The following is a 26,937-nucleotide window of genomic DNA, read 5'->3' as shown; positions in this document are numbered from 1 at the left end:
ACATCGAAATAAATCTAATTAAGAAACTAAATTTTCCATATAAACTAAATTACTGATCTAATTATTGATCTAAAGCCCACACTGTCACTGTATGATAATTAAAATGAACTGATGACATCAGCGTTTTCTCCAGAATGGCTATCCAGCTGAATAAAATTATGCTGCATTATTTTCCTGTTTAACACTGTAAAGCTGCTTTGAAACAATCTACATTGTTAAAAGCGCTATATAAATAAAGTTGACTTGACTAGAGGGATTGAAAAGCTTTACATTTCATTTACTCCAAAGTTTGACTTCACACTAAAGTAATTGTTCATACTTCTGAAATACGTTGCATAAAATATATTACTCATGCTACTTGAAATGAAAGAAAACTAAATGTTCTGGTGATCAAACCAGTAACGTTCAAAACTACTTAACATTCATCAAGAGGCTGGAATGGAGGTTGTGTCATGCTCCGTTAGTCAGAGCTGGCATCATTTTACTTAGTACCAGTCTTTGTTAGTACTCGGCAGATAAATCTGCACTCATTCACGTGGTAGTGATGGAAACAACTTGTGAAACTAGAACAAATGAGACACCTAATGGCTAAAGTCTGAATTGCAACTATTCATGTGGCACCAGTGCATGTTATTATATTTACACAACAGATACAAGTCTTGCTCTTTGAAAAGTTCAAGAAACCCTTTAGGCCCAGGAGTGTCAAACTCTGGTCCTGGAGGGCCACTGTCCTGCAGAGTTTAGCTCCAACCCTGATGAAACACACCGAAACCAGCCAATCAAGGTATTCAGGATAACTAGAAAATTCCAGGCAGGTGTTTTAGAGCTGTTGGAGCTACACTGCAGAACAGTGGCCCTCCAGGACCAGAGTTAGACATGTGCTTTGGGGGTTCAAGCATGAAGTAACATGAGCCAATTAATCTCATTAATCAAATAATATAGACATGAATAGATGGCATGCATAAAGAGGTTTAATTGCTGGCAACTTCAGTACACACAAAAACCACAATATGGAGAGAAAAAAAAGGGGATCATAAAACATAGCTAAACAACTGGAGGTGGAAAAGTTTATTTTTAAAAAAATTGTTCAAAGTACATAGTTACATAGAGAGACATGTAAGACATCACCAAAAAAGGTGACTACAGGGTAACTGAGTATCTTAAAAGGGGGGAGGGGGGAGAAGCCATTATAGCATACAAAAAAACCAACCAAAAGGTTTAACTAAAACCACAATGCGATACTGAAATTAAAAAAAGAAAAAGCAAAAAAAGATAACCATATATAAATATGGAATCATAAATAAAAAGGACTTTTAAAAATGTTCCTCTATGCTTGATGCATTAACTCAGTAGGGTCTGTCTCTGCGCTCCTGACGGTGATCCCTGTTGAAAGAGAGAAAGTCTGTATGAAGCATATGAAGCATCACAAGGACTAAGGCATTCCACATTTGTTCTGCTATACTCACAGTAAGTGACGCTCACCTCATATCCATCTTGCCTGGTGGTCCCATGCCTCTCCTGCCCCCTCTGTCCATGGGAGGACCACCCCTGCTACCTCCTCTGAATCCACCCCTGTCCATTCCACCACGGCCTCCTCTGAAGCCTCCACGATCTCCTCCCCAACCTCCACGCATGCCTCCTGGTCCACCACGATCCATTCCCCTGCCACCTCTCATTCCTCCTCTGCCACGATCACCTTACAGAGGATAAACAAATCATGTTTTTCTGTTACACACAAATCTCAGGTCACAGACAACTGTACAAACCACAAATGCCAGCTGACGAGAAAAGACCGTTAATCTGCGTGTACCTGTAGGAGAGAAGGGAGGAGCTCCAAGGCCTTCAGGTTTTGGAGCTTTACATTGGTTACACTCCATTCTCCAGGAGAAGTTCTGATTGCCACATCCACTGTAATGAGATTTGAGATGGGCAAGAAAGTCAGAAACATTAACATTGTTTTTTATGCTTAATTAGCAGGTTCCATATATTGCAAATAATATGCATCAGTTTGGTTGCTTAAAGAAGAAAAGTTCACATCACTCACGGATTGGGACATTCCCAGTCTCCAGCTCTCTTCTGCACATTGCCTCCTGGAGGACCATTCCAGCCCATTCCACCCCGAGGGCCACCCCGAGGGGGGAAACCACCCCTCTCTCCTCTTCCCATACCTGTAGGCAGACAAAACAAATTCACTGTATATAAGCACATTCCACTTGAATACCTAATGCAATGAGGATTTATAGACAGTGTTATACCTCCACGGTCCATCCCAGGGCCACCTCTCATTGGCATTCCTCCTCTCATACCTCCCATCATGGGCTTCCGGCGAGCCATAGAGACCTTTAACCTCCGGCCCTGGAATTCCTTACCTGATGTAAGAGAAACAGGAAAATGTCAAGTGTTTGTTTGAAAGGGAGAAATATGTGATTAAGCGATTGAGTGGAACTGTCAGACATGTCAAGAAATGAACACAGCTTAATGGTGGTAATCTGAAAAGGGTTTGTATGACCATGCAAGGAGGGGTATCCAAAAATAATTAGAAATGCCAACCATCGAAGTATTCAACAGCAGCTTTGGCAATTGCAGGTTCTTCATAGGACAGTGTGGCATCTCCCTTTGGTTTGCCAGAATCTTTATCTGTGTAGATGTTTATGGCTGGTTGGTTTAAACGCCGATTTATCTACGAGATAAACACAAATGGTCAAAAAGGACAAATGGTCAAAAGCATGAAAACAGCTCCACCAGGCGCCACAAAAACAATTTCTTTGACAAAGGCGGATATCTTTATTCAGAAAAAGAAAATAGATACATAGCTGCTTACCCGTATCGTTCCACAGTGCTTGAAAAAGTCAGCCATCTCTGGTAAAGTGGCATTCTCAGTGAGGCCTGTGATATAGATGGTGCTGTTCTCAGAGTCCTGCTCTCCTGGATGCCCTGTGTTTTTGAGGGAGAGAATCAGATTTAACACCAACACTTGTTTTTAAAATATTCAATGTTTTAAAATGGTGTAACTACAATATGGTAGCAAATCAGTTTGTCTTTATATTGTGAAACTACAAGTTTTTTTTTTTATAAAACAGTAAAAGGAAAACAGCAAGATGTTTACAGCACATACCCATGTCACGATCCATTCCACCTCTCATTGCTCCTGGGATCCCATGGATCAAAGAAGGAGAAAAGAAAAAAAAAAAAGACAAGAAATGCTATTACATAAGTCACAATTTAAGAAGCAGACCTGACAACCTGTCAAGACCCAAAAAATGCTGGCAGTATTAAATACATTGAGATGTGACCATTTTCAGGATTACCCTTGAACACAACAGTCTCAGAATGAAATGGGAATAAAATGCTAAATTTAAAAAAAAGAGAAAAAAAAAAAAAGACGCTTCTGTCAAAGGACACGTCTCAACTTTTGAAGAAATCCAAATATACACCAAATATAAACCATCAGGACACACTGTCCGTATTTATATATTTTTTTTTTGTAAAAAAAAAAAAGAAGAAAAAGTGGCACACCAAATGGAAGATTTTAAGGACACATAGGCGTGAATGGCCTCTACATTAACTCGAGTGGACTAGCCAATGGAATACGCTTTAGGAACTTACCACCAGGCTTATTGAAGCCCCCTCTGTCTCCAGCGATGCTAAACATGAAGATATGAAGGCGACATTCCTTTTAGTCTCCAACCATAGGACTTGAGTAGGAAATGAACACAATATCTCCCTCTAACTTTGCAAAGGCCTCATGTAATGTACAGTGTATTTTACTAAGTAATCGGCCATCTTCATCACTTCTGTAATATTTTTCAATGGTATTTAACAGTTGGGTTACAAAAATGTAAAACAATATCCACACAGAACCAGAAATACATTGCATTTTGTAAACCTTTTGTAAATTTGAGAAGAATTGTGAAGTTAGCTTTGTTTTGGGCTGAAACCAATATAAAATTGAGAAAATTAAATACAGCAATCCTGTTAGCTGGGAAAAAAAATAAAATAAATCCCTTTACGCATTTCAACCAAAATTAAACCAATAAAATGTCAGCACTGAGCAATAAAATAAATAAATAAACACATTCAAAAATATATAGTACAAATGACAAATGTTTACAAAGGGTGATAAAAGTATGAAAAAAATCTAAAATATGCTGACAAAAAAAAAAAATCTAAAGATTTGCTAAACAAATTCTTAAATCAAGAAAGATTCCCATGGTTCAAGCGGTCGCCTTTGAAATGGAAAAAGGTACTTAAAGAATAAGTACTGCTGTTCTTACATCGATCTCTGACACCTGCAGCGTATAAATGTGACAAAGAATGTTAAAACAAGACCTTTGAAATGAGAAAACAGTTCATAAATGCAAAAATATTTAAGTACATGAAAATGTGTAAATTGAAATTTCAGAAATGTGTATAATAGCATGCTCACCATCCCTTGAAACATCAATTCAATTGGAACAGAAATAAGTGTTGATTTTCCTTTTTTGTTTGTTTCCTTTGTTCGATTTCTTTTTTTTTTTTGGTTAATAATAATAAAAAATAAAAAAGAGCCGACCGAGAAGTGCTTGAACTGTTTATACATAAAATTCTTAACTCTAGATACCAAAGAATATCTTAGTACGTGTCCATTAAATATCCAAAGATTCTGTTCAAAGTTTCTCCAACCATTTTAATTTCAAAGATCTATTTTTCCAATGCTGAACCAACTCTTCGATTTACACTGACCCTTTTGAAACTTGATTACTTTCAATACAGAAGTTCCAGTCAGAATTTAAAACGGTAAAATAAAAAAAAACATAAAACTTAAGAACCCATACTCGTGTGCCACTGTCTGCTGAGATATAATTCCAGGTAACTACCCATTTTTCTAAAACTTTTTTTTTTTTTTTACTATTTCATTCAAACTCAACAGCAAAGATCCTCATACAGCCTGTTAAAACCAAAATGTAAATTTAGTAGGCAGCTTGAATCATTGCAACATAGAAATTGAATAAATGTGTAATAAGACCTTGCAACCAAACAAAACCTCAAATCTTTGATATGCCGCCACACTTGAAATAACCGTGTAAAGAGGCAAAGAACAGTAAACTGTGAGCTTTGTGAGGGAAAAACACCCAAATCCTTCAGTCTTAAGAAAAAAAATGCATGACCCATGTTCAAAACTAGTCATAAGAATAACTACTGCAACATGTGAGACCAAAATAAAACATCCCTGCAAGAATATCCTTGTGGTATCAAAAACCCTCTACAAATCAAATAATGGTTGAATGAACTACAACTCCACTCTTCTTAGATGCCTGCACATACAAACCCTGCATGCAGCGAGTGATTTCCCTCTGTGAAAAGCAACAAACAGTTAGTTACATAAAGAAAGTCTGAACTTACCCCATGCCTCCGCGGCCCATACCCCCACGCCCCCGAGGACCATAACCATCTCTGCCTGCTTCTCCTGGGTATCCACCCCGCTGCTGTGATCCTGGGTAGCCTCCACCCTGACTGTAACTGCCTATGGGAGAGATCACACACTTAGTATCTGGGCAATGAACTTAATCTAAGGAACTGACAAGACAATGAATAAAAACAGTAAAACGTCACAGTAGTGAAATTGTCCCTTACTATAAGCACTTTGCTGGTTGTAATCATTCTGTGATGCACTCTGCTGGCCGTACTGAGGCTGTGCATATGCACTGTTCCCCTGAGGGGGGTAGGCAGCAGGTGGGCCTTGCTGAGGTGGCTGTCCATAGCTGCTCTGCTGCTGTTGCCCATAGCCAGGCTGCTGAGCCTGGTACCCACCCTGAGCCTGAGAATAACCTCCAGACTGGGAATAGGCACCTTGGTTGTAGGCCGGCTGGCTGCTTGCACTATAGCTGCAGGGCAAAAATACACGATTACTAACATCTGAAAAATGTGTACACTAGCATTCAGTGACAGCAGATACTAATACATAGTTACTATTTTTCACAAAATATAAAAAAATAAATGCTATTCAATTGAATTTGCCACAAGTTAAAATTGGTCTCTTTCCACAAAAATAGAGCAGCACAAGTGTTTATTGATAAATGTTTCTGGAGCACCAATTCAGCATTTTAGATTGATTTCTGAAGGATCATGGGTTATTTTACATTCTCCAGGTTAAGGACAAGTGGGAACCCTGTTTTTCCTCTCTACAGAAAGAAAGCGTATCTGCATGGGAACTACATTCAAATTTCAGCAGCATGAGGCAAGAACAGCATATGGAGATACTGCAGGAAGCTACATAATAGCATCCTGTTGATGTGCTGCTCTAGGAGATGGTCCAGTTACCTCTGAGGAGCGGAGGCAGCAGCCTGCTGGTTGTAGCCAGAATAGGCCGGCTGGGCAGAGTATCCGGGCTGGGAGCCATAGGAGGCCTGGGCGGCAGGGGTCGCAGTGGAACTGGTGTAGCTGCTGGCCCCATAACTCTGTGCAGGCTGATTATAAGTGCCTGGCTGTGCCGTCCCATATGCAGCTGAAAGAGAATAATGATTTTACAATAGTGGTGAGAATTTTCTATTTGCACCTGAATAAACAGCATGACCATATGTACAATAGAACTGAATTTAAAAACCATTTCCAGGCCTAAATGGTCATCGTTAAAATAGTCCATGTGACTACAGTGGTTTAATCTTGATTTTATCAAGCAACAAGAATACTGTGCTCGCAAAATAACTATTCAACAATTTCTTCAAACTCTCACGCTGTTGACGTAGTGCAAACAGTGCAGTGTTTCCTAGCTCTACAGCAGAACGACTCAGTTTTCTGGTCGCTTCACAAGATTTAGACTGAACCACTAGTCACACGGACAATTTTAACGGTAGGTCTTTCCTACCTTCCGGGGCCTTGAAAGAGGTATTTAAATTGCTGTCTAAGGAGGGGTCAGAGAGCTCTCAGATTTCATTCAAAATATCTTCCAAAGATGAACGAAGGTCTTACGGGTATTGAGCAACATGAGGTTGAGTATGACTAGGGTTGTGCCGGTGGACGATGATATCATCCATCGTGATGCCACGCCCCCCATTGCGATTCTTGTTGTGAGTGCGACACACACTAAATACTCTTCTATAGGCCTAGTTAAACTAAACTTTGCAGGGATCGCTCTGTAAATTAAATTGAGAATATAACTAACGCATATTCTATTTTAAATACTGTAATCTATGCCAGATATAGCCTACATTTTGAAATAATAAACGAGGCTCAAACATCCATTTCATAAGCATGCATGTTTATTTCAGTACTTCTGTTAGTGAAACAGCACACCACAGCCTGTAAAACATTTAAACCATTATCAGTAAATAATGGTAACCTAAAGAATATAAGAAAATTAAATATTAGTAAAAAAAAAATTTTTTTTATTTCCCCTCAAAGATGCATCATATACCGCTCTGCGCGAGATGAATGTTCTCCTGACGTTGTAAAAGTTCTGAAGAGCGAATTTTATCTTCCACAGGGTCAAGACATTTAAGCTATGTTTGATTATTCACTGCCAGAGATAACGAAAGTAAAATGGCCTGTGTGTGAAATGCGCTATTCAAATAAACTTGACGCGCCTTACCAAGTCTAATAACAAGCACAAACTGTGTTCTACAGTGTTTTTCAACGTTCCCACAGTAAAGGACATGAATGGGTATAATAGACTTAATTATAAACGAAAGGAAGAAACGTTTATAATTCCCTGCGAAAATGGGTGCGACGCAAGTGAAGATTTGAGAAAAGAAACGAGATGTCCATGTGGGATAAAATGGACTAACGTTAGGCCTATTGTTAAAATTCACGGAAATCGCAAAAACAGATTAAAAAAGCTGACAAATCTTAAATTGGGCTCAGCCTACCTCTCATTCGGCATGAATCCATTCATGACTGCAAATTTATTTCCTTTGTAAACAAAGCTTTGTGCTTCACTCGGTATTATTCACGTAAAACAGCATTAGCATACAAAACACTGGGTTAGTAACAAAATTATAGTTTTAAAGTAGAAAATAGTATTTATGTAAAGAGATATATTAAAATAGAAAGTGCACAACTCTTGTGGAAGGAAGCTACTTTTTTCCCCCTCACGTGCAACCTAGCGCGGATGAACCCTAGTAATGACAGAATTTTCATTTTTGGGTGAACTAACCCTTTAAGTGTAGAAATTTGTGCACTAACTCTAGGCCTTATCAAATATGTGCAGTAATGCTCCAATCACTTTCACTAACTGGCAAATATACTACTATAATAGTGAATAAGCCCTGCCTACATACCTGGCGCTGCTGCTGCTGCGGCAGCTGTTGTTGTGGCAGCGGCTGCTGCTGCTGCTGCTTGACCATAGGAGGATCCATATGGCTGTTGTGCATACGCCCCAGCAGATGGCGCTGCCTGACTGTAGGTGGACTCGGGTGCAGCAGCAGGTTGAGCATATGAGCCATAATCCTGTTGAGAGTAGCCCTGCTTCAAAAGAAAATAGCTCTGAATCAGAATTGCTAAATTATCAAAAATACATAAAGCATGTGTGGGGAAATTTGGCATTGCAAGCCCACTGCTCCACTATTTGAGCTACTGAGTGTTTAGGCTTACCTGTGCAGTCTGTCCATAGCTCTGAGTGGGAGGAGCAGTGTATGAGCCATACCTGTGTACAAGATGTTCATTATTGATTTATTTTACTTACTTTAACTATTATAGAATACAGAGTATTAATTAAGAACTTACGACTGCTGTGCACCAGCCTGGCTGTAGCTGCTATAATCTACAGGGAAATAAATGAACAGAAAGGTTAGAAGTCCTACAAACAGTTATGCATACTGACTGCACATCTAGCGTTTTATTATAGTCCAATAAAGATGGGAGACATATACACAACTTGAATGGATAGTTCACCCAAAAATGAAAATCCTAATTCATTCATCCTCAAGTTGTTCCAAAACTATATGAATTTCTTTCTCCTGCAGAACACATTATATTTTGAAGAATGTGGTAAACCAGAACAAATTATATTTTGAAGATCGTGATAAACCAACCAGTTAATGGGCCCCATTGACTTCCATGGTATTTTTTCCATAATATGGAAGTAAACAATTAAACTGTTTAGTTACCCACATTCTTCAGAATATCTTTTGTGTTCAGCAGAAGAAAGAAATTAAATACAGGTTTGGAACAAATTGAGGGCAAGTAAATGACTTTGTTCATTTTTGGGCGAGTTATCTCTTTGAGCAAACACCACAAAACACACAAAGAAGTACAGCCCCTGCTGAATTCCAGCCCCTCATCTGGAACAAAGCGTATATAAACAAGACAAGCTTGATTACTTAAAGTATTAAAATATTCACAAAGAACAAGGATCCTTGACACCGAACCAACAAATTTACATTTTAGTTTAGAAAACACGTGGTAAAATGTAAGAAAACCATGCATTTGAACGTCTACGATTAAGCGTTACATTTTAAATATATTTGACGACGTAAAAAATAGCATCAGAAAAAAAGAAAATAATGGCAAGAAACCAAAAATCTGATGTATGTTTATTTCGAATCACTAAGAAAAGCAATAATGCAATAAAGAAAAATAAACATTATGTCGCCATGTTGGTTGCGCTCTCAATCCCGCTGTTTTTAAACCACGCCTGCTAGCGTTAACGCCGAACGAAACAACGAGCTATGCATTTAAGCAACGACAAGAAAACATGTTAATATATATATATTTTGCCCTTATATTGAATTTAATCTTTTTTTGTAATATAAACTAAGATTAAACCCCGGTTGCGTCACGTTTTTGATCCGTCAGCTTCAAACGACCGCCATGACCCAAAAAAACAAACTTTAGGCCGCATGCTCGAGGACTGTTGTTTATCCATAAAAAAAACTCAAATTCGAAACATTATCTAACATTTACTAAAGGTGTGATGATTACTATCAGTTATAAAGTAATGAAAGACGAGATTAAAACAAGAAAAATTAGGGAAAAAAACTCACTCGTGACTGACGCCATCTTTCCGTCGGAGAACAGTATGCGGTGTGTGGGCAACTGTGCATGCGCAACGTGTGCGCGTGCGTGAAAGCAAAATGGAACGTACCAACACACCAAATGTATAGGGGGACACGTATAAATCTGTGTTTATAATTGTTAACATGTTATTTGCCTGATGATCTTTACAGTTGAGTCAATCAATAATTAAACTATTTGAAACAGTTACGTATAGTTAACAACATATTATTCTATAAATATGAACCCCTCAAAACGTTTCTCACAACATATTCGGAGACTCCCACAAATGCGCTTGTCCGAAAGAGGAAGTTAATCGCTGTCAAAATAAAAGGGTTAGCCAATGACATTGGTATTGGTGTAGCTTGGACTTATTTGTTTGTTATATAAAAAAAATATTAAGCAAAAAGTTATATTTATGCACCTCGTAGTACGTACGTACACTCGTTAGTTGAAGTATTTGTTAAACAGACCTCTTGATGCTAGCGTCGTAAACTAGCAGGGAAGTTCAACTGGAAACATGAATACATGATACACCTGCAGTAAGCACAAATCTAGATAGATACTTGTAATGATAGCAAACCCCTCAGGTGATGCGTTTTTCATTTTACAATGCTTGATCATCTTTTTTCGGCATGGATGTGGTTTGGATCAAACCGGCCTGGATATTGTAGTGGGACATTTATAATAGTCATATTAATTTTGTCGACTTGGCTCTGTGGTATTCATGCCAGTCTAAGTTTAGGACCAGGCGGGGAATTTCCTGGATTTTATGGTAAGCAATACACGAAAGTATAAGATTTTGATTTCGATTGTAGGCGTTCAGTTCCTAATGATTCTTGTTTATTGCAGATTTTATCTTCTACGCCTTCAGTAACGAGGAGCTGACCTCATTTCTCTACAACATCACCCTGCTGCTGTGGATCGGGCCCTGCCAGGAGAGAAGATGGGGCACTTTTGTCTTCCTAGCTCTCTCCTTTATCTCCACTGTGGTCCTTCCTCCTATTTATGCCCTTTTTCTCTTTGTTACCGGGGATGAAGCCAGCAGGGTCAGTGGATACTCAGCCACCCTCCTTGCCCTGCTCACAGCTCAGTGTCGGCAGGTGAAGCAGAGAAGGGTCCTGCGCTTTATTCCTGTCTGGTTCTTGCCTTGGCTCTTCTTGCTCCTCGACCTCTTTCTGCTTCCCAGTGCTCCAGGCCTGCTGCATTTTTATGCCATTTGTCTGGGACTCAACTGTATCCTTTAAACCAGTTCTTCTCAACCCTTTTGACTCAAATGTCCAAATAATTTTCAAAGGCCTCCCCAATATAGACTGCTTCCGATTTAAGATATTTCCAGTATTCTGCTGTGTTATGACAAAGATGCATGTTTTCAAACGTTTTTTTTATTTTTATTTACAGAAATTTTGGTTAAAGGGATAGTTCACCCAAAAATGAAAATTGTCATAATTTACTCACCCTCAAAGTTGTTCCAAACCTGCATGAGTTTCTTTGTTCTGCTTTGTTCTTGTACCAAGCAGATAGAGCAACTATTGACTACCATAGTAGGGGGAAAAAATACTATGGTAGTCAATGGTTGCTCTATCTGCTTTGTTACAAACATTCTTCACTCTATCTTCTTTTGTGTTCAGCAGAACAAAGAAACTCATACAGGTTTGGAACAACTTGAGGGTGAGTAAATTATGACAGAATTTTCATTTTTGGGTGAACTATCCCTTTAAAGGAATAGTCCACTCAAAAAGGAAAAATCTGTCTCTTATGTCATCCCAAACCTGTTTGCATTCCTTTTTTTCCTGCTTAACACAAAACACAACATTTTGAAGAATGTTTATAACCAAGTTTTGGTTCCCATTGACTTTTGTATTTTTTTTGTGGATACAGTTGAATTCAGTGGGAACGGAAACCAAAACTGTTTAGTTACCAAATTCTTCAAACGATGATGAGGTAAATAGTGACAGAATTTTAATTTCTGGGGGAAATATTCATTTAATATATCAACAATACTAGCAATTAATTTTGTGACTCCCGATGTTTCAAGAAGTATTATCTTCAATAAAAGCTATATATAATAGTTCTGTCAAAGGGATTTAATCACATCTAACATAAAAGTTTGTTTACATAATATATGTGTGTATATATTATTATATTTATATGTATTATATATGTGTGTATGTTTGTGTGTATATATGCAGAGATGCACACACACACACACATATATTATGTAAACAATAACTTTTTATGTTAGAATCAATTAATCGCGATTCATTTTGTGATATTTATTGTCTTTATAAATTGATGCCCTTAATATATTATACAGACAATAATGAGTTTATTGAAATCCTGGAGCAGATAGAGAGACTGGGTGCATGTGCCTGCTTGCCAAAATGGGCCTACATCCCTGTTACCTCTCATCCACACCTGCCAGTTTACCACAACACCTCAATAAGGTTATTGCAAACTCTCTGCTAATATTTCCCATTTGTTTTTTTATTAAATCATGTCATGTAACTAGAATAATTAATAAGCTTTATTATTATTCTGTAATAGACCAGAGCCTTCAACCAGTAGATCCCAGTTGGAAAATCATTCGGTATGGCAGCATTCTGTGTCAGAGTGGCATCAGGAGCCTTTGTTGGCAACAGATTCACAGTTGTTAGAGGAGCAGATGCTGAGAGCAGGGATTTTAGCATCACTCCACGACGCACCTGAGGGTGCAGCCGATAAAGTGGAAGTACCCAAGTCGTCAGTGTCCTCATTACGGTTAGTTCATAGTGTAAATTAGTGTTTCTTCGTCTATTGTGATATCTTAAATGCTTACGTTCATGCTGTGCATCTCCTGTACTTTCAGGTTGCAACAGCTGGAGAAGATGGGCTTCCCCACAGAGAAAGCCGTTGTGGCTCTGGCCGCTACAGGGCAGTTGGATGGAGCGATCTCTCTGCTTATTGATGATCAGATTGGGGAGGAGGCTGTGGTCACCTCTAAAGGGAAGAAGCCATCATCAACGTCACAGCTCAGAGATACTGCTTCAAATTGAAGCTGTCCTACAGCATTGCCCTAGTATCATTTAAGCAAAGCATTGATCTTCAGAGTGAACTGTTACTTTGTATTTACTACTTCATGACTTTTGGGTGTGCAAGTTATGGGTGGTTTGGAAAATGTGTTATTTATATTATGGTGTTGGCAGCTTTTAAGATTAAACTTAAACACATACTCTTTAACTGTCACAGTGGATGAGACATGGACGTTCCAAGTAACTTCTCCACAGTGTCATTAAATCCACATTATTAGATTGTCAGGCCAGGAGAGTCATGTGCATATGTCAGTATTTAAACAGTATTTATTTTAGTCAAGGTTTTTTGGCTACAGATTATTCTTTATTAAAATATTACCAAACATTCAGCAAGTATTGATAAAGACGTAGATTGTCTTAAAAAAAGAAACACCAAAACGTTTATTTCGTTTTAACACCAATTGGCAAGACAAATTCACACAACAAGGCTAGAAATGGAAAAATACAGGTGACGTTACATGAATTGGTATACAGTATAAGGAAAACATCAATCGCTAATACGCATCTATAAATAATTAATACGACAATATTTATATAGGAATACAAAGACATGGAAAAGTATTGAGGAAGGAAACCAGTCCTATGCATGTGCATGTAACTGTGATGGAAAGACATGCATGAAACACAAAAACAGAATTCAAGTTATATGAGTAGTTTTCCCACTTCCCCTTGTGCTCCAGTTAGATCTTATAGATCACATTTTGTATTTTCTTTATTTTATGGTTACTTAATAATTGTCCTGAACTAGAGGAGAATCCTAGAATTGAATTCAGAACCACTTAAACTCATGCTCCTCACAGGCGCGTTTTAACAAAACGATTTTAAACAATTTGTTTTCGCTAATTTAAATCTAGTTTCAATCCGTTTCAAAATGGAGAGGAAACCCAAAGCCATTTTTTTTTTATTACAACTGAATTAAAGTTTATACATGTTTATGTCCTTCAGTTGTCCTTTCTCTTTGAAAAACAAAGTGATTATCTACATAGTGCATTTAATCCAAGCAACAGAATATGAAATCAGTTTTTATCATTGGGGGAAGTGTGGTGTTTGGCTGAATAGCAGAATCGTTATGTGCATTTTCCTCATACAGTACATTTGCTGAAGTTACTATGAGCTCCTAACAGCAGCTGGAAAGACTAATAATATGGTTTGATGCTCTCCTTCATCTCCATCATATATGCCATCAGGTTTTGTACCCTTCTTGCCCACAGTTGTACAAGCACCAATACTGTTTCTCTATATCGTATTCTAAAACATGTTTCTTTTTTCATGTGAAACGAGTATCAAACAATAGGTCGATACATTCCTTCTGAGACGGATTGTGTTCATTTGGTTGTGTCATAAGAGTGACACAACATGATGGCAAACCACAATAATTTGCCAGAGGAGAGGTGCTAGGAACCTGTGGAGTCCCATTAGAGGTGGTTAATTTATACAGCACCATTTGGTCTTCCCTGAGGTTTCTCCCCCTTCTGGATTAACTGGAATATTCCAAAGCGGTTGGATCTGTAATATGTGTGTGTCTCAGGGGACTTGCGTAGTTGTTGCCAGTTCAGCTGATTTACGGATAATTGAATCGAGATGGAAATGACGGCTTCACTCTTTGGAATATGCAGACTACTTCCCTCGAACCTTGGTCTCAGCAGTGATTAAGGGAGAGTTGACCCGCAAAGATGACATTCTTGCCCTCTTAATCCGGTAGACGTCTGGAGATGGTGTGCCAAAGAGGCCATCTCCTGACCCTAGGTCTGGTTCTGTTGAAGGAAGAGAAAGTTAAGGCTGCTAAGTGCTAATCTGTTACTTTAAATACTTTGTAAAGTTGCTGGTGTCAGACAACTGATGAACTATAGTCCAATGATTCAGTTCATCCTAAGAATTGGCATATGTTTATTATGGCGTTCAAGGTTATACCATGTTGAGATGAAGAAACGTGACAATTGCAAAAAATAATTCTTACAATAATTTAAACTCTAGTAACTATTAGCGATAGTCGTGAAAACATCTTTGAGAAGTTGCATTAAAGAGTTACGTCTTTAAAGTGTGTGAGCATTGATGTCTGAACAAATATAACACTCAGATTATCACTCAGATATTTTTCACTCAGATTCATGTTCTTAAACTCACTCTAGAGTTAGCTGTTTTAATCAGATTCCCTCACTTAGAATAATTCCGAGACACTATCGAGTTCAACTTTCAATTGACTTCCTCACTGACCCGTGAGTATTTTTTTAATTGTAATTTTTTGGATAAATGTCCAGTTTAAACTGATCTGGAAATCATTACTGTGATGTGTACTTCAGGTTTGTGAAATTGAAATTGTGAGAGTTATGTTGTATAAAATAATAAATTATATTTTAAAGATCATTATAATATATATATATACACTGTAAAAAATTTCCAATTGAACATTTTCTAGTGATTGGTCACATCTAAATTTTTCAGTTGGCCAAATTGAATTTCTGTGAATTGATACAATTTTATTCACAGAAATTCAATTTGGCCAACTAAAAAATTTAGATGTGATCAGTCACTAGAACATTTTCAATTGGAGACCTGAAATTTTTTACAGCGTATATATATATATATATATATATATATATATATATATATATATATATATATATATATATATATATATACACACACACACTGTATATTCTTACAAAATGCACAAAATCCACAAATATATGGCACAAATACAAGCATGATCACTAGAGTGACAGCCAAATCATAAATAATTTATACTAAATACAACTAGAAAACCCTGGTTTATATAAATTATAATTATTTAATATTTTAATATTTTAAGTCATTTGCAGGAGTAATCATCTACATACTATAATAACCATACTTTAATCATAGCACAGAGCAGTGAGTTAAAGTGAACAACAATTTAACAAAAAAGTTGTTTGGCTCCTAAATACTTCTTTTAGGAACCAATTTCAACCTAGTCATTTTTTAGTCTGGAGCCCTGTGGGTAATGATGGGTCTCCAATCACAGGAAGAAGTGGCTAAAGTGGTTTAAAAAAAAATCTTTACTAGTAATTCAAAGGATGTCGGTTCAAACTTCAGAAGGGGTGGTTCATGAACGGGTGTTTTACTGCGGTTCCCAGTATCACATTGAATGCTTGAGTGAGGCACTGAATCCGGGCTGTTGCACGGGTCTGTCTCCTTAGTAAATGTACCGTAGTCACTAGTCTCTGGATGGGAAAGCATCTTCTAAATACCTAGTGGTTGTGTGGCATTATAAAGAAAATTGACTTAGTGAGAGGTCTAGTAACTGGGAAATACTGCTGGAGTCTGGCCCTGGATGCAGTCTTTTTTTTTTTAATGATTCATACAATCCTTCCTGTGAGCTGATCTTCTAACAGGCCAGGAGATGGCAGTAGATTGACTTGCTAGACGAGGGGAGACGGGCATTACCTGGCCAGATGATCGCCTCCAGCAGCTGCACCCTGCGAGCCAGCAGCTCTAAGTCAGCCTGCAAGTCTTGGAACTTCTTCAAATTAAAGTCCTATCAAAGATCAAAAGTTTTGAAAGCATGGTGGCGGGGGCGGTGGGCTCATGAGTGGCAGGTGGAGTACTTGGCCCCTGTACTTGCAGGTGTTGTGGGGTAAAAGACGGCTTGAAATCTCTGACCCCTGGTCCTAAGTCCTTTAAAACGGACCTAAACCTATACTTCTGGCCTCCTACTCACCATGGATACCGATCATAGTCTCGAGTATTAAAACCCTCTCGGCTAAGATCTTCAGGGCCTCGCGGATTTGGTGTATCCCATCCCCCTGTGGAGATAGATACAGCCGTCAAGGTATTGGGAACAAGCCATACAAAAGCGCTCGCCAAGATGCAAAGTCATTCTGTTAATCAATTACATTAATCTCAATCCATTATCGTAGTTAGCGGGTTAAGTTCTCAGCTCCATTCACTACGAAACTCCAGTTAACTATACATCAGATTTAGCTCTGCCTGTCTTATTTCATTCTTTCTTCTGTGGCCATGCCATAAGACTTGACAAAAGTGCATGCAGAGGTTTTTTTTCAGGTCAGGCCAAAGGCTCCTTAAAGCAAATCAAGACCAAATGTTCAATCATTTTAGATTTGAACGTGCATTTAACATTCCAAGTACACTCAGACTATGTTACTAAAAGAAAACCAAGAGGTGAGCAGCTTTTTTCAAACTAAAGAAATATTGGAGTCACCTGGACCATTTTAGTACTTGTTGACTATGGACACACTTCTTTAGTCTTTAGTCTGCTCATCTCAAGGTAAAAGATGCTCTTACACCAAAGCCACTTTTATTAGCTCACGCTGAAGACATGTCTATCAAATACTGGTGTCCTATAAGAGACAGTAAATAATGTCCCCATAATACATATAAATAAATAAATTAATGGAATTAAGGTTGGGTATCAATAAAGATTTTCCGATTTAAATGTTATTCACAATCTCTCGGTTTGATATTTCAGTCATAATCTCCATTTCCTTTACCTATTCAGGAAATGTTCACTTTCCAGATACTGTCAATTATACAGGATCGTGCTGCATATTTTTGGCTAAAAAGAACCTGTTCATAAGATTCATTTGTTCATGAATCGGGCTACACTGAGAGATGTTTGCAATTCATTAAAAAGAGTCTGTAGATTCTTATCAGGAATCAGGCCACACTAGCAACGTGGTATGTTTCTGATTCACTAAAAAGACCTGTCTCATAACCCAGCAAGCAATTTTGCATTTAAAAGACGTCTAATAGCCATCCAAACACAGCCCTGATGTCTAGGCTAAAACATGGCAAAATTTGGGCTGTCTGTGAAAATTTAGTCTAACCAAAATAATGAAAGCAAACACCTTATATTTCACTGTTGACTTTGCTTATATGATGAAATCTCACAAGTTATTTAGGGAAAAAACGACATGCAACCAAATTCAAGGTTATTTTGGCTAGAAGTGGGTTACTCATAGCCGGGACTATATCAGATCTATAGTTAACCGAGACGGTTAAATGGGGGCCATTGCTTGCTGGGAAGAGTCATTCATTTTAGGAATCAGGCCATGCTAGTCACGCTGTATGTTTTTGATTCACTACAAATAATGGGTTAAACTTGTTTATTTGTTCAAAGAGTCATGCGTTTGTTAATGGACTACACTGGAAGCGATATGTTTTTCATACAGCCTGTGAGGTCAATTCAACAGAGAGATGTTTCTTTTTATTGCCTCATATACTGTGAACAGCTCACATTAACAATTCAGCAAAAATATAACTACGTCGTAGAAAAGGGGTGCAGGAAACATTGACAGAGAGAACCTTTTATCTCATGTACATTACTAAAATATGAATTGGAAAATCTATATTTACCCAGCCCTACATGGAATCACTACACGTGACCATCAAGAAACTGAAATACTTAATTCTGTGGCTTTGGTAGGCATTTTGTGAACAGTGTAAAGAAACTCTACATTCTACACAACAGTTCCAAGCTCAAGCACACGTTAGAAAAACAGTGTTATTGATGAAGGCAGGAAAGAGTTATGTATGTAAGGCTTAAGTAAAAGTTAGTGCCTGTGAGAGCAATAGATGGTTCATCTAGCCAAATAAAACAATATATAATATCATTTCTTGAAAAAAATACCATATTCATTAAGAGATGTAAGTATGGCTATGGTCCAGAATCTTTCCCCACGGTATTATATGAGTGCAAGGCCTCAAAATGATAAATGTGAAGAGATTAATCTTCAAATAGTTGTATGGTCTTTGTACATTATGTATACATCTCTAAGGAGTCTACATAAAGCATCTACAGGATTTAATCGAATGATCTGTTTTATGATTAATAACACAAATGGCCCACATCTTCTGGGATTGGCAGACCATGCACCAACCATACATCAACATGTGAACTAAAAGGCTATTCAATATAGCAAGCCTTTCACAATGGATTGAGTGTGATAGCGTAACGCAATTAAACAGAACGTTTGTTTGAGTATGAATTGCTCAATGCTGGGAACTCGGAAATCGAATGGTTAGATGTAAGTTAAGTAGGCAAAAAGGAAGATTGCAAGCAGCACAATGAGATGGGAACATGCAGCAATGCACTGTGGGACACTGAACAATAGCTGTATCGATCTACACGTCCATCCACACACCAAATCCCTGTAAATGCTAAAATGGAGCATATACACAACACACATCCTTCTACTTTTTTTTATTATTTCCCCTCCCCCCTCCCCCCTTTATCAATTTGCAATGTTGTACACACAAAGGTTATATCAATAATACAATGTTTCCTCGTTGTTGCGACAGCACGACAAAGCAAAGATTTAACTTCACTGTGTGTTGGGTATATGCCAGAGCTGGTAGCTAAGAGACTGGTGGCTGTGAAAGGCAGCCATGGAGACAGTAACGGAAAGGAATCAGCTTTAGAGGACAGGGGAAACACTCAAGACAGCCCCAACCACCAACCAATCAAAATCAACAACATTTACAACATAATTGCACATTCTGAAGAGATTATGCCCTTGTATGCTAATCTGAGACTAGATCAGAAACCCTTAAACCCCCTTTAGACAGTGAGAAGCCAAAAACTTGTCTTAAATCAGTCATAAAGGGCAACCTCTTATTCAAAAACATATGGAAACAATTTCAGTGCACACAAAACCGAGACATATAATGTGGTAACAGTGAGTACTGTAAGTAAGCAATGAACAGCATTTGTGGAGCAAATCCTTTCAGTGGAGTTTTCATTCATTCATAATTTTGCTTATACTTCTGATCGTTTTCCACAAATTTAGGATGAGAAAGTCAATCTGCCCTCATTTTTCATGGTGAAAATTCCACTGATGGATTTAAAGTGATTGCTGATGTTAAAACACAGATGAACGGCAGGATGCGCAATGAAAACCCTAAAACCAGGAACGACAAAAACATCACGGCAAATGTCAAAATCTCTTACGTTTAAATCGCTCTAGAACAACGAATAGCAGGCATAAGGAAAGAGATTATTGCTGCATTAAAATCAATGTATTTAAACAGCTCTTAAGTGCACGACTGACATTTTCCCTGCATTTATGAGCTCAGGGACTGATTTCTCTCATAAGCGGGAGTGAGTGTGTGTCAATCAGTTCTCCTGATGGGCTTGCCTTACCGGAAGACCTTTCTCCCCTGGCTCTCCTTTAGGTCCTGGCTCTCCCTAGGGGGAAAAAAGCGTGAATAGTGATCTAAATTTCAGCCTGTTTCTCACAAAAAGCTACTGTACGGCTTCAGAAGACGAAGTCGAATGGACTTCTCTTATAGTGTTGTCCTTGTGCTTTTTCGATGAGGTAGGAGGTGGGCATCTTACCGGCTCTCCTTTGAACCCTCTCTCTCCTGGATATCCAAGAGGTCCCTGTGGAGTTACATTAAGGGTGAGAAATGCACAGTATACACAGGAAGTTTTGCTCTGGGCAGGTTTGAGTGTGTGCACTCACTCTTTCGCCTCGTTCGCCCTTTGGACCCACTGGGCCTTGCAAACCAGGAGCTCCCGGCTTTCCCTGATTACATGACAAAAAGATGACACATTAGTACACATACTCACTTATGGGTTATTTAGTTATCAGCCATACACTTACAGTTTGTCCCATAGGGCCTGGTGGACCAGAGGGTCCTTCTGGTCCTGGAGGACCTACAAAAGACAGAAATAACATATCTGAAAAAAAACGCTTCATGATTTAATATTATTCCATTTGTCCAAGGCACACAAAACTTTATGATGCCCAGCGTTATACTCTCAAATGACAGAACATTGATATAAAAAAATCGAATTGTTTCAGGCTTACTTCGATTTTTAAACTGACAAGTTCCTACAGTTGAAATTAGGGTTGTCAAAAGTACTGGTAATTCAGTAACAAATCGATACTGAAATTTAAAAAATGTGACTATACCAGCATTTCTGCAGTACCCGTAGTACCGACTCCGAGTACTGTGTATATTCGTTGACCTCTGATAGCTGTCTGTGTGTGTGTGTGTGTGTGTGTGTGTGTGTGTGTTTGACCAGTCAGTTGTTCATGACTGTGTGTGTTTGACCGGTCAGTTGTTCATGACTGTGTGTGTCTGTGTGTGGCTGCTTTCAAAAGCTCTAGTATCTGTGAAAGCGCTCTGTGAAGAGCATCAAAGGTTTCTATTTACAATGTGGTTTTGAAGTGTTAATCATTGAGGCAATCACAGACATATTTGTTGAGCGCGTAAATGCAATGGCAAATCAGAGGTGTTTAAGTTAGTCAGAATCCGCTCAATTGTTTGTTTGTTTTGTTTTTCACTTGATTTGGAAGCTTGTTTCCGCCACAGAATAAAAAAAATAAAAAGGTAATTGCGACTTTTTATCTCACAATTCAGATTTTTTTCCTCCTCACAATTCTGACTTTATAACTATCAATTCTGACTTTATATCACGCAATTCTGACTTTATAACTCGCAATTGTGCGTTTATATCTTGCAGCTCTGAGAAAAAAGTCAGAATTGCAAGATGTAAACACAATTGTGAGATAAAAGATTTTATTCTGTGGTGGAAACAAGCTTCCATACTTGATCTCTTTATAAACATTGTTTACTGATAAACATTTGAAGGCTGCATGTTAAATGTATTATTTACTTATAATTATTATCATCATAAATAATAAACATCTAATTTAATTAATATTTTTATTTTCAAATAAATAAAATAGTAAAATAGTTTCAACAGTTTTGGTATGGTACCGAGAACAGTGAAATTTTACTGGTATTGGTATCGACTACTGGAATTTTGATAAAGTGTCAACCATATAGATCAGTGATATCAACCCTAATTGAAATATCACATTTGGGTCCAAATATACCCTCATAACACAGGTGGATACTACTAGGGGGAAAAGTCTTTTAACAAAATACAAGGGCAACTGATAAAAATTAAGAGTAACACAATGAAATGCCTTGAAATTATGAATACATGAAAGTCTAAAATGATGCAGGAACTTTAAACTGAAAGTATTATTGGCATTATTCGAAAATTAAAGGCTTTCCTATAACCTCATCTGATAAAATTATTAATTCAGACAAAAAAAGCTTGATGTCGGACTGCAGCCGTTACATTCTAGTTTTAGAACCATAACTATTCTAATCATAACTGACATTGGGTTCCTGCAGAATGGTTTGTTGCTTCTATACCTGCTGAGTCGCAACAAAAAAAGTAATATTTATGTTAAAGATGTGCATGTACATTCTCATGAATCAGATGGTTACTTGCGCTAAAGGTAGAGTAGAGTGAAATTCCTTGTTTTTAATCACATTGAAGCAATAAGTAATTTAAGACAGGCCACAAATTATAAGGCTACTTTGAGTCTAGTGACATTTTTGTTGTCTGATGTTTTCAATATCCTGTTGGCAGTGTATGGAAATGTAAAATATGTCATATCTCATGATGCTAAACTGGGACACAAACACAAATTCCTGCACAATGAAATTGATTTCTGATAACTGATTCACTAAAAAGTAGTTCTGTATATACTTTGCAGATTTAATGAAAATTCGGCTGCATTTTTAGGTAGTGAATATTTATATTAACAAAATGACTTAAATGTCTTAAATGACATTCAATCACATATCACATTCAGTGTGAATGTGGCCGAAAATCATCTGATTGTTTTCAAATCAGGCTTTCAAAAGCTTAGTTTAAAATGTAGTAATCATCCAATGGAATAAATGTCCAATAGTGAAAAATACTTTAAAAAAGAAATAAATAATTCCTATTCACTGACCGGTGGGTCCAGGTGGACCTGATGGTCCATGTGGAGGGGTCGCTCGGAGGTCGGGGAAGTTGTTATGTAGGAGACTGTCTTTTTTCAGACCTGTAATAATATATAAAAATATATGTCAGTCAGAGTGACAGCGATCTGATGGAGAGCGTCGTTATGGCTACTTGCCTGTAGATGGCGATGTTTAAACAAGAATAAACAGTGATGTCATTTGTAGCAGGTTGTAAAATATTGGCGCACCATAAATTGTAAAATCGGTTTTGACATTTTTATGTGTTGGCTTTTTATTTTCTGCCATGAAAAGTGAATTAAATCACAAAAAATTATAGATAAAATTACAAGCCAGTGGTTTTCTTTTGTATAGCCTAATTGTTTTCTTCGTCTCTTTCTCTTGTGTGGTCTTTATTTTCCTCTTCATTAATAACCCCTCTGCCTGGAACCCTGACAATCAGAGCAGACATTTTATACATTTATAAAATCAAACAATAAAAACATACTAAAAACGCTATTGGGTGTTTGTACATGCTCATTAATGTATTATATTGCTCTTGTTGTGTGCATTGCTGCTTTGGGAATATTGTCTGCATCAAAGTCTACTCGTAAATGTTTTGTTTTGAAATGACAAAGGTAGATTCCCATCTCTCTCTCTCTCTCTCTCTCTCTCTCTGTCTGTCTGTCTGTCTGCCTGTCTCCCCCAGCAGGTGAGTTTTCTGCTGTAGTCTCGGTGGCTGCAGGGCGTCCCTGAGCTCAGACCCAGACAGGAAACTCCAATAAAGACAGTGTTTTTCTATGGAAGCCCCTTGCAGACCCTTTAATTGTCCTGATTACTTTGAAGGTGGAATCATGGGAATAAGAGCCTTAACTGAGTTATAAAGTTCTAAGGCCCCCAAGTCTAAAATTCTCAAACTTTATGAGGTCTGGGCAGGCCTGTGTCTCCTTCAACCGAGAGCAGATATAAAACTGAGCTGAAGCGAAGAGTCAGTCCGCTACATGGGCCAGTCCTCCTCGAGAGTGACGACACACACACTAAAATATTATTGCTTCTATTCTAAAACACTCCCTCGTGCTTAGAGTTTAACTGAGTGTAAGCATAAAGACAGCACACATACACACACTTCTCCTGCTCTACCCTGCTGTTTTGGCCGTGCACATCTGGAAGTGGTTGAGTGACATCAGCAGCAGACAGACAGGTCTTTTTCCCAGCATGTGACTGTTGAGTCTAGCCTGCATTACCTCCTGAAACCTGCCATTTTAATCAATGGTGGGGAAGGAAAAGAGGGGCAATGAGAGAAGAGATGCCCATAAGTTAGCCTAATTCCTCAATCCATTCCTCTTTCTATTCATCCCTCTTTTGGACTCATTTGAAGCTTCCCATTCACTCTGTTGTAGCACAATCAGGAAGTATCGGTGTAAAAACTAGATTTGACTTGACTGTCCTATGACTTAATGAGGTTTAGACTTGCAGAGCTGGCCTGCACTCACAACTGAAGCTGCTCCACATTGAGAGCAACTGACTACAGCATGTCTGTGTGTGTGTGTGTGTGTGTGTGTGTGTGTGTGTGTGTGTGTGTGTGTGTGTGTGTGTGTGTGTGTGTGTGTGTGTGTGTGTGTGTGTGTGTGTGTGTGTGTGTGTGTGTGTGTGTGTGTGTGTGTGTGTGTGTGTGTGTGTGTGTGTGTGTGTGTGTGTGTGTGTGTGTGTGTGTCTGTCTCTGTCCACATAATACATCTGGTTCTGCACTACAGCAATTTCCCTCACAACTCGATTCTTAAGGTGTGAAAAATCTGAAGAGCCACATGGGAGAGCGGAGCATACGTAGTTCCTGAAGACAGACAGAGAGAGAGTAAGGCGAGGGGTCCAAATGCGGGCAACTGTAACAGCTTTCTAGGATACTTGATTCTGATTGATGATTGATTCTGACTGTCAGTTGTGGCATACCGCGGTCAAATACTTTTGTATAATGACCACAAAACTGTTTAACTGACTGCCTTTCCAGGGAAATGATTTCATAGATGTCCTAGTTTTATGTCTCTACTTCTTCTAACATAATAAAATAACTGTATAATAAATCATAATAAAATAAGCAGCCATACACTAACATTCCAAAGTTTGTTTTTGAAAGAAGCCTTTTATGCTCACAAAGGCTGCATTTATCTGATCAAAAATACAGATAATTATTATTATTAGTTACAATTTTAAAATATAACTCATTTTTGTGATGGCAAAGTTGAATTTTCATCATCATTCCTCCAGTCTTCAGTCTCACATGACTCTTTAGAATCATTCTAATATATGATTTGGTGCTCAATAAACATTTCTTATTATTGCCAATGATAAACAGTTGTGCCGCTTAATATTTTTTTGAAAACCGTAATACACTTTTTTCACGATTCTTTGATAAATAAAAAGTTCAAAAGAACATTTATTTGAAATGGATAAAACAGAAAAAGTAGAAATATAAATATTTTTTAATATGTGGCCCTGGACCACAAAACCAGTCATAAGGGTCCATTTTTTTAAATTGATATTTATACATCACCTGAAAGCTGAATAAATAAACTTTCCATTGATATATTTGGAATATATTTGGAATCTAAGGGTGCAAAACATCAAAATATTGAGAAAATCGCCTCTAAAGTTGTCCAAATGAAGTCCTCAGCAATGCATATTACTACTAATAATACATTTTTTATATATTTATGGAAGGAAATTCACAAAATATCTTCATGGAACATGATCTTTACTTAATTTCCTAATGATTTTTGGCATAAAAGAAAAATGTTGACCCATACAATGTATTGTTGGCTATTGCCACAAATATACCCGTGCGACTTATGACTGGTTTTGTGGTCCAGGGTCACATATTATAAATGTCTTTACTGTCACTTATGATCAATTTAATTCAGTATTAATAAAAAAATAATCAGCAGTTTTCAATCAGTTTTAATCTTACTAACCCCAAATTTTCGAACGATAGTGTAATAAAGTGTGGGAAAGCACAATCAGTCAGTCATTATTGCAAATTAAACCCACTTTACTCTACATCAAGGTCCGTATCAGCCTGGTTTCTGGGCTTTCTTTCGTGATAATGACCGGATGACTGTACATTATCATTTAAGCCCCTTAAATAATTAGTACTCATACCAGCATCTTCAGGTACAGGGGCTGGAGGGCCAGGGGGCCCGGGTGGCCCAGGGAGGCCCCTCTCTCCTGGGAGGCCCGGTGGTCCCTGTGGACCTGAGGAGAAAGCAAAAAAAAGAGATGTCTGAGAAAACTCCAAACACACACACATTTCAAGCCATCTCTCCCCTGAATAGTCAATTATAAGGCACTGTTGTCCCATTCAACAGGAAATTAGAGAACGTATAGAGTGTTTTTGCACACTTTGTTGAGCACCTACAGTATATGATAAAAGAATTCCAAGGAAGTTACGGGATGTTTAGCGTCATAAAGGGAAGGAGAGGAAGTGAAAGAGAGCGCAGATTAAGGTAGAATGAGGTATTTCGTTTCGATACATGGCTGTTCTAGGAAACGGGTTAATAAGGAGAGTGGTGTGTATTTGTGTGTGACTGTGTGTGTGGGCTGTAATTAACAGGAGGGGGTTCATAATGGCCATGTGCTGGGCTCTAACAGGGAGAGCTGGGAAAACTCAAATAAACACTGCTAAATGCCGGAGCATATTAGCGACTCTGGTGTGTAATAAATTAAAACCTGGCTGGTGACTGCACTGATTCATACAGCTCTCTTTCTGGATGTGTGTGTGTGTGTGTGTGTGTGTGTGTGGGCATGTTTTCGTGAAATATCAGGACACAAATGTGTATAATGACATGGGTATGACATAGGTATTACAAAAAGAGGGTGAAATATGAGGACGTTCCCCATGTCCTCACTTTTCAAAATGCTTATAAATCATACAGAACAATTTTATTTTCACAGAAAGTGAACTGCACAGTCTCCTGTGAGGGCTAGGTTTAGGGGCAGGGGCAGTGTAAGGGGATAGAAAATACGGTTTGTACGGTATAAAAACCATTACGCCTATGGAATGTCCTCACATTTCACAAAAACAAACGTGTGTGTGTGTGTGTGTGTGTGTGTGTGTGTGTGTGTGTGTGTGTGTGTGTGTGTGTGACTGTGTGCATCT

General features: G+C 38.1%; 3 protein-coding genes across 8 annotated transcripts in view; 1 reads left to right on the top strand and 2 right to left on the bottom strand.

Annotated features, from left to right (window-relative positions):
* Positions 1–1,045: 1,045 nt before the first annotated feature.
* Positions 1,046–10,030, bottom strand: ewsr1b (EWS RNA-binding protein 1b). 4 transcript variants are annotated; one of them, XM_079816219.1, is made up of 16 exons: positions 9,960–10,030; positions 8,701–8,737; positions 8,569–8,620; positions 8,256–8,442; positions 6,301–6,484; positions 5,614–5,864; positions 5,383–5,503; positions 3,607–3,644; positions 3,116–3,148; positions 2,822–2,934; positions 2,551–2,680; positions 2,256–2,369; positions 2,045–2,168; positions 1,811–1,908; positions 1,483–1,696; positions 1,046–1,383 (listed from the first exon to the last, which is right to left on the bottom strand). In XM_079816219.1, exons 1-16 carry the CDS (start codon positions 9,973–9,975, stop codon positions 1,347–1,349), a joined length of 1,749 nt encoding a protein of 582 aa, XP_079672345.1. In that variant the 5' UTR covers positions 9,976–10,030; the 3' UTR covers positions 1,046–1,346. The 4 variants fall into 4 exon arrangements, with proteins under 4 accessions (XP_079672345.1, XP_079672346.1, XP_079672344.1 ...); XM_079816220.1 differs by having other exon boundaries at positions 8,256–8,439; XM_079816218.1 differs by having other exon boundaries at positions 2,045–2,369; positions 8,256–8,439; positions 9,960–10,010.
* Positions 10,031–10,274: 244 nt separating this feature from the next.
* Positions 10,275–13,979, top strand: rhbdd3 (rhomboid domain containing 3). Its single transcript, XM_079816216.1, has 5 exons — positions 10,275–10,744; positions 10,822–11,205; positions 12,287–12,416; positions 12,517–12,729; positions 12,818–13,979. Exons 1-5 carry the CDS (start codon positions 10,582–10,584, stop codon positions 13,002–13,004), a joined length of 1,077 nt encoding a protein of 358 aa, XP_079672342.1. The 5' UTR covers positions 10,275–10,581; the 3' UTR covers positions 13,005–13,979.
* The window catches only part of emid1 (EMI domain containing 1), an 82,023-nt gene continuing 68,414 nt past the window's right edge, over positions 13,329–26,937 (bottom strand). The window contains exons 9-17 of one of the 3 annotated variants that reach the window (XR_013816436.1): positions 25,941–26,033; positions 22,802–22,891; positions 20,642–20,694; positions 20,501–20,563; positions 20,374–20,418; positions 20,179–20,223; positions 16,738–16,822; positions 16,464–16,554; positions 14,777–14,794 (exon numbers count right to left, since the gene is read on the bottom strand). Coding sequence is in view for 2 of the 3 variants with exons in the window: in XM_079816214.1 (XP_079672340.1) it covers positions 14,658–14,794; positions 16,464–16,554; positions 20,179–20,223; positions 20,374–20,418; positions 20,501–20,563; positions 20,642–20,694; positions 22,802–22,891; positions 25,941–26,033 (617 nt within the window). In the remaining variant the exon portion in view is untranslated. Of the gene's footprint in view, positions 14,795–16,463; positions 16,555–16,737; positions 16,823–20,178; positions 20,224–20,373; positions 20,419–20,500; positions 20,564–20,641; positions 20,695–22,801; positions 22,892–25,940; positions 26,034–26,937 lie in introns of all 3 variants that reach the window. The other 2 variants (XM_079816215.1, XM_079816214.1) reach the window with 2 other exon arrangements.

This window comes from Gobio gobio (assembly GCF_949357685.1).
Source record: "Gobio gobio genome assembly, chromosome: 4".
Classification (NCBI taxonomy): domain Eukaryota; kingdom Metazoa; phylum Chordata; class Actinopteri; order Cypriniformes; family Gobionidae; genus Gobio; species Gobio gobio.
Note: the sequence above shows the minus strand (reverse complement) of the source record. Positions and strands in the feature narration are given on the sequence as shown.

Bases quoted from the DNA above. Each gene is read 5' to 3' on its own strand.
- ewsr1b (XM_079816217.1), bottom strand. The intron at 5,865-6,300 runs GTAACTGGACCA...TTTGCCCTGCAG, and splicing joins GCTGCCTCCGCTCCTCAGAG to CTATAGTGCAAGCAGCCAGC. The intron at 2,935-3,115 runs GTATGTGCTGTA...TCAAAAACACAG, and splicing joins TGGAATGGATCGTGACATGG to GGCATCCAGGAGAGCAGGAC.
- rhbdd3 (XM_079816216.1), top strand. From the start codon at position 10,582: ATGCTTGATCATCTTTTTTCGGCATGGATGTGGTTTGGATCAAACCGG. The intron at 10,745-10,821 runs GTAAGCAATACA...TGTTTATTGCAG, and splicing joins GGAATTTCCTGGATTTTATG to ATTTTATCTTCTACGCCTTC. The intron at 11,206-12,286 runs GTATCCTTTAAA...TATATTATACAG, and splicing joins CATTTGTCTGGGACTCAACT to ACAATAATGAGTTTATTGAA.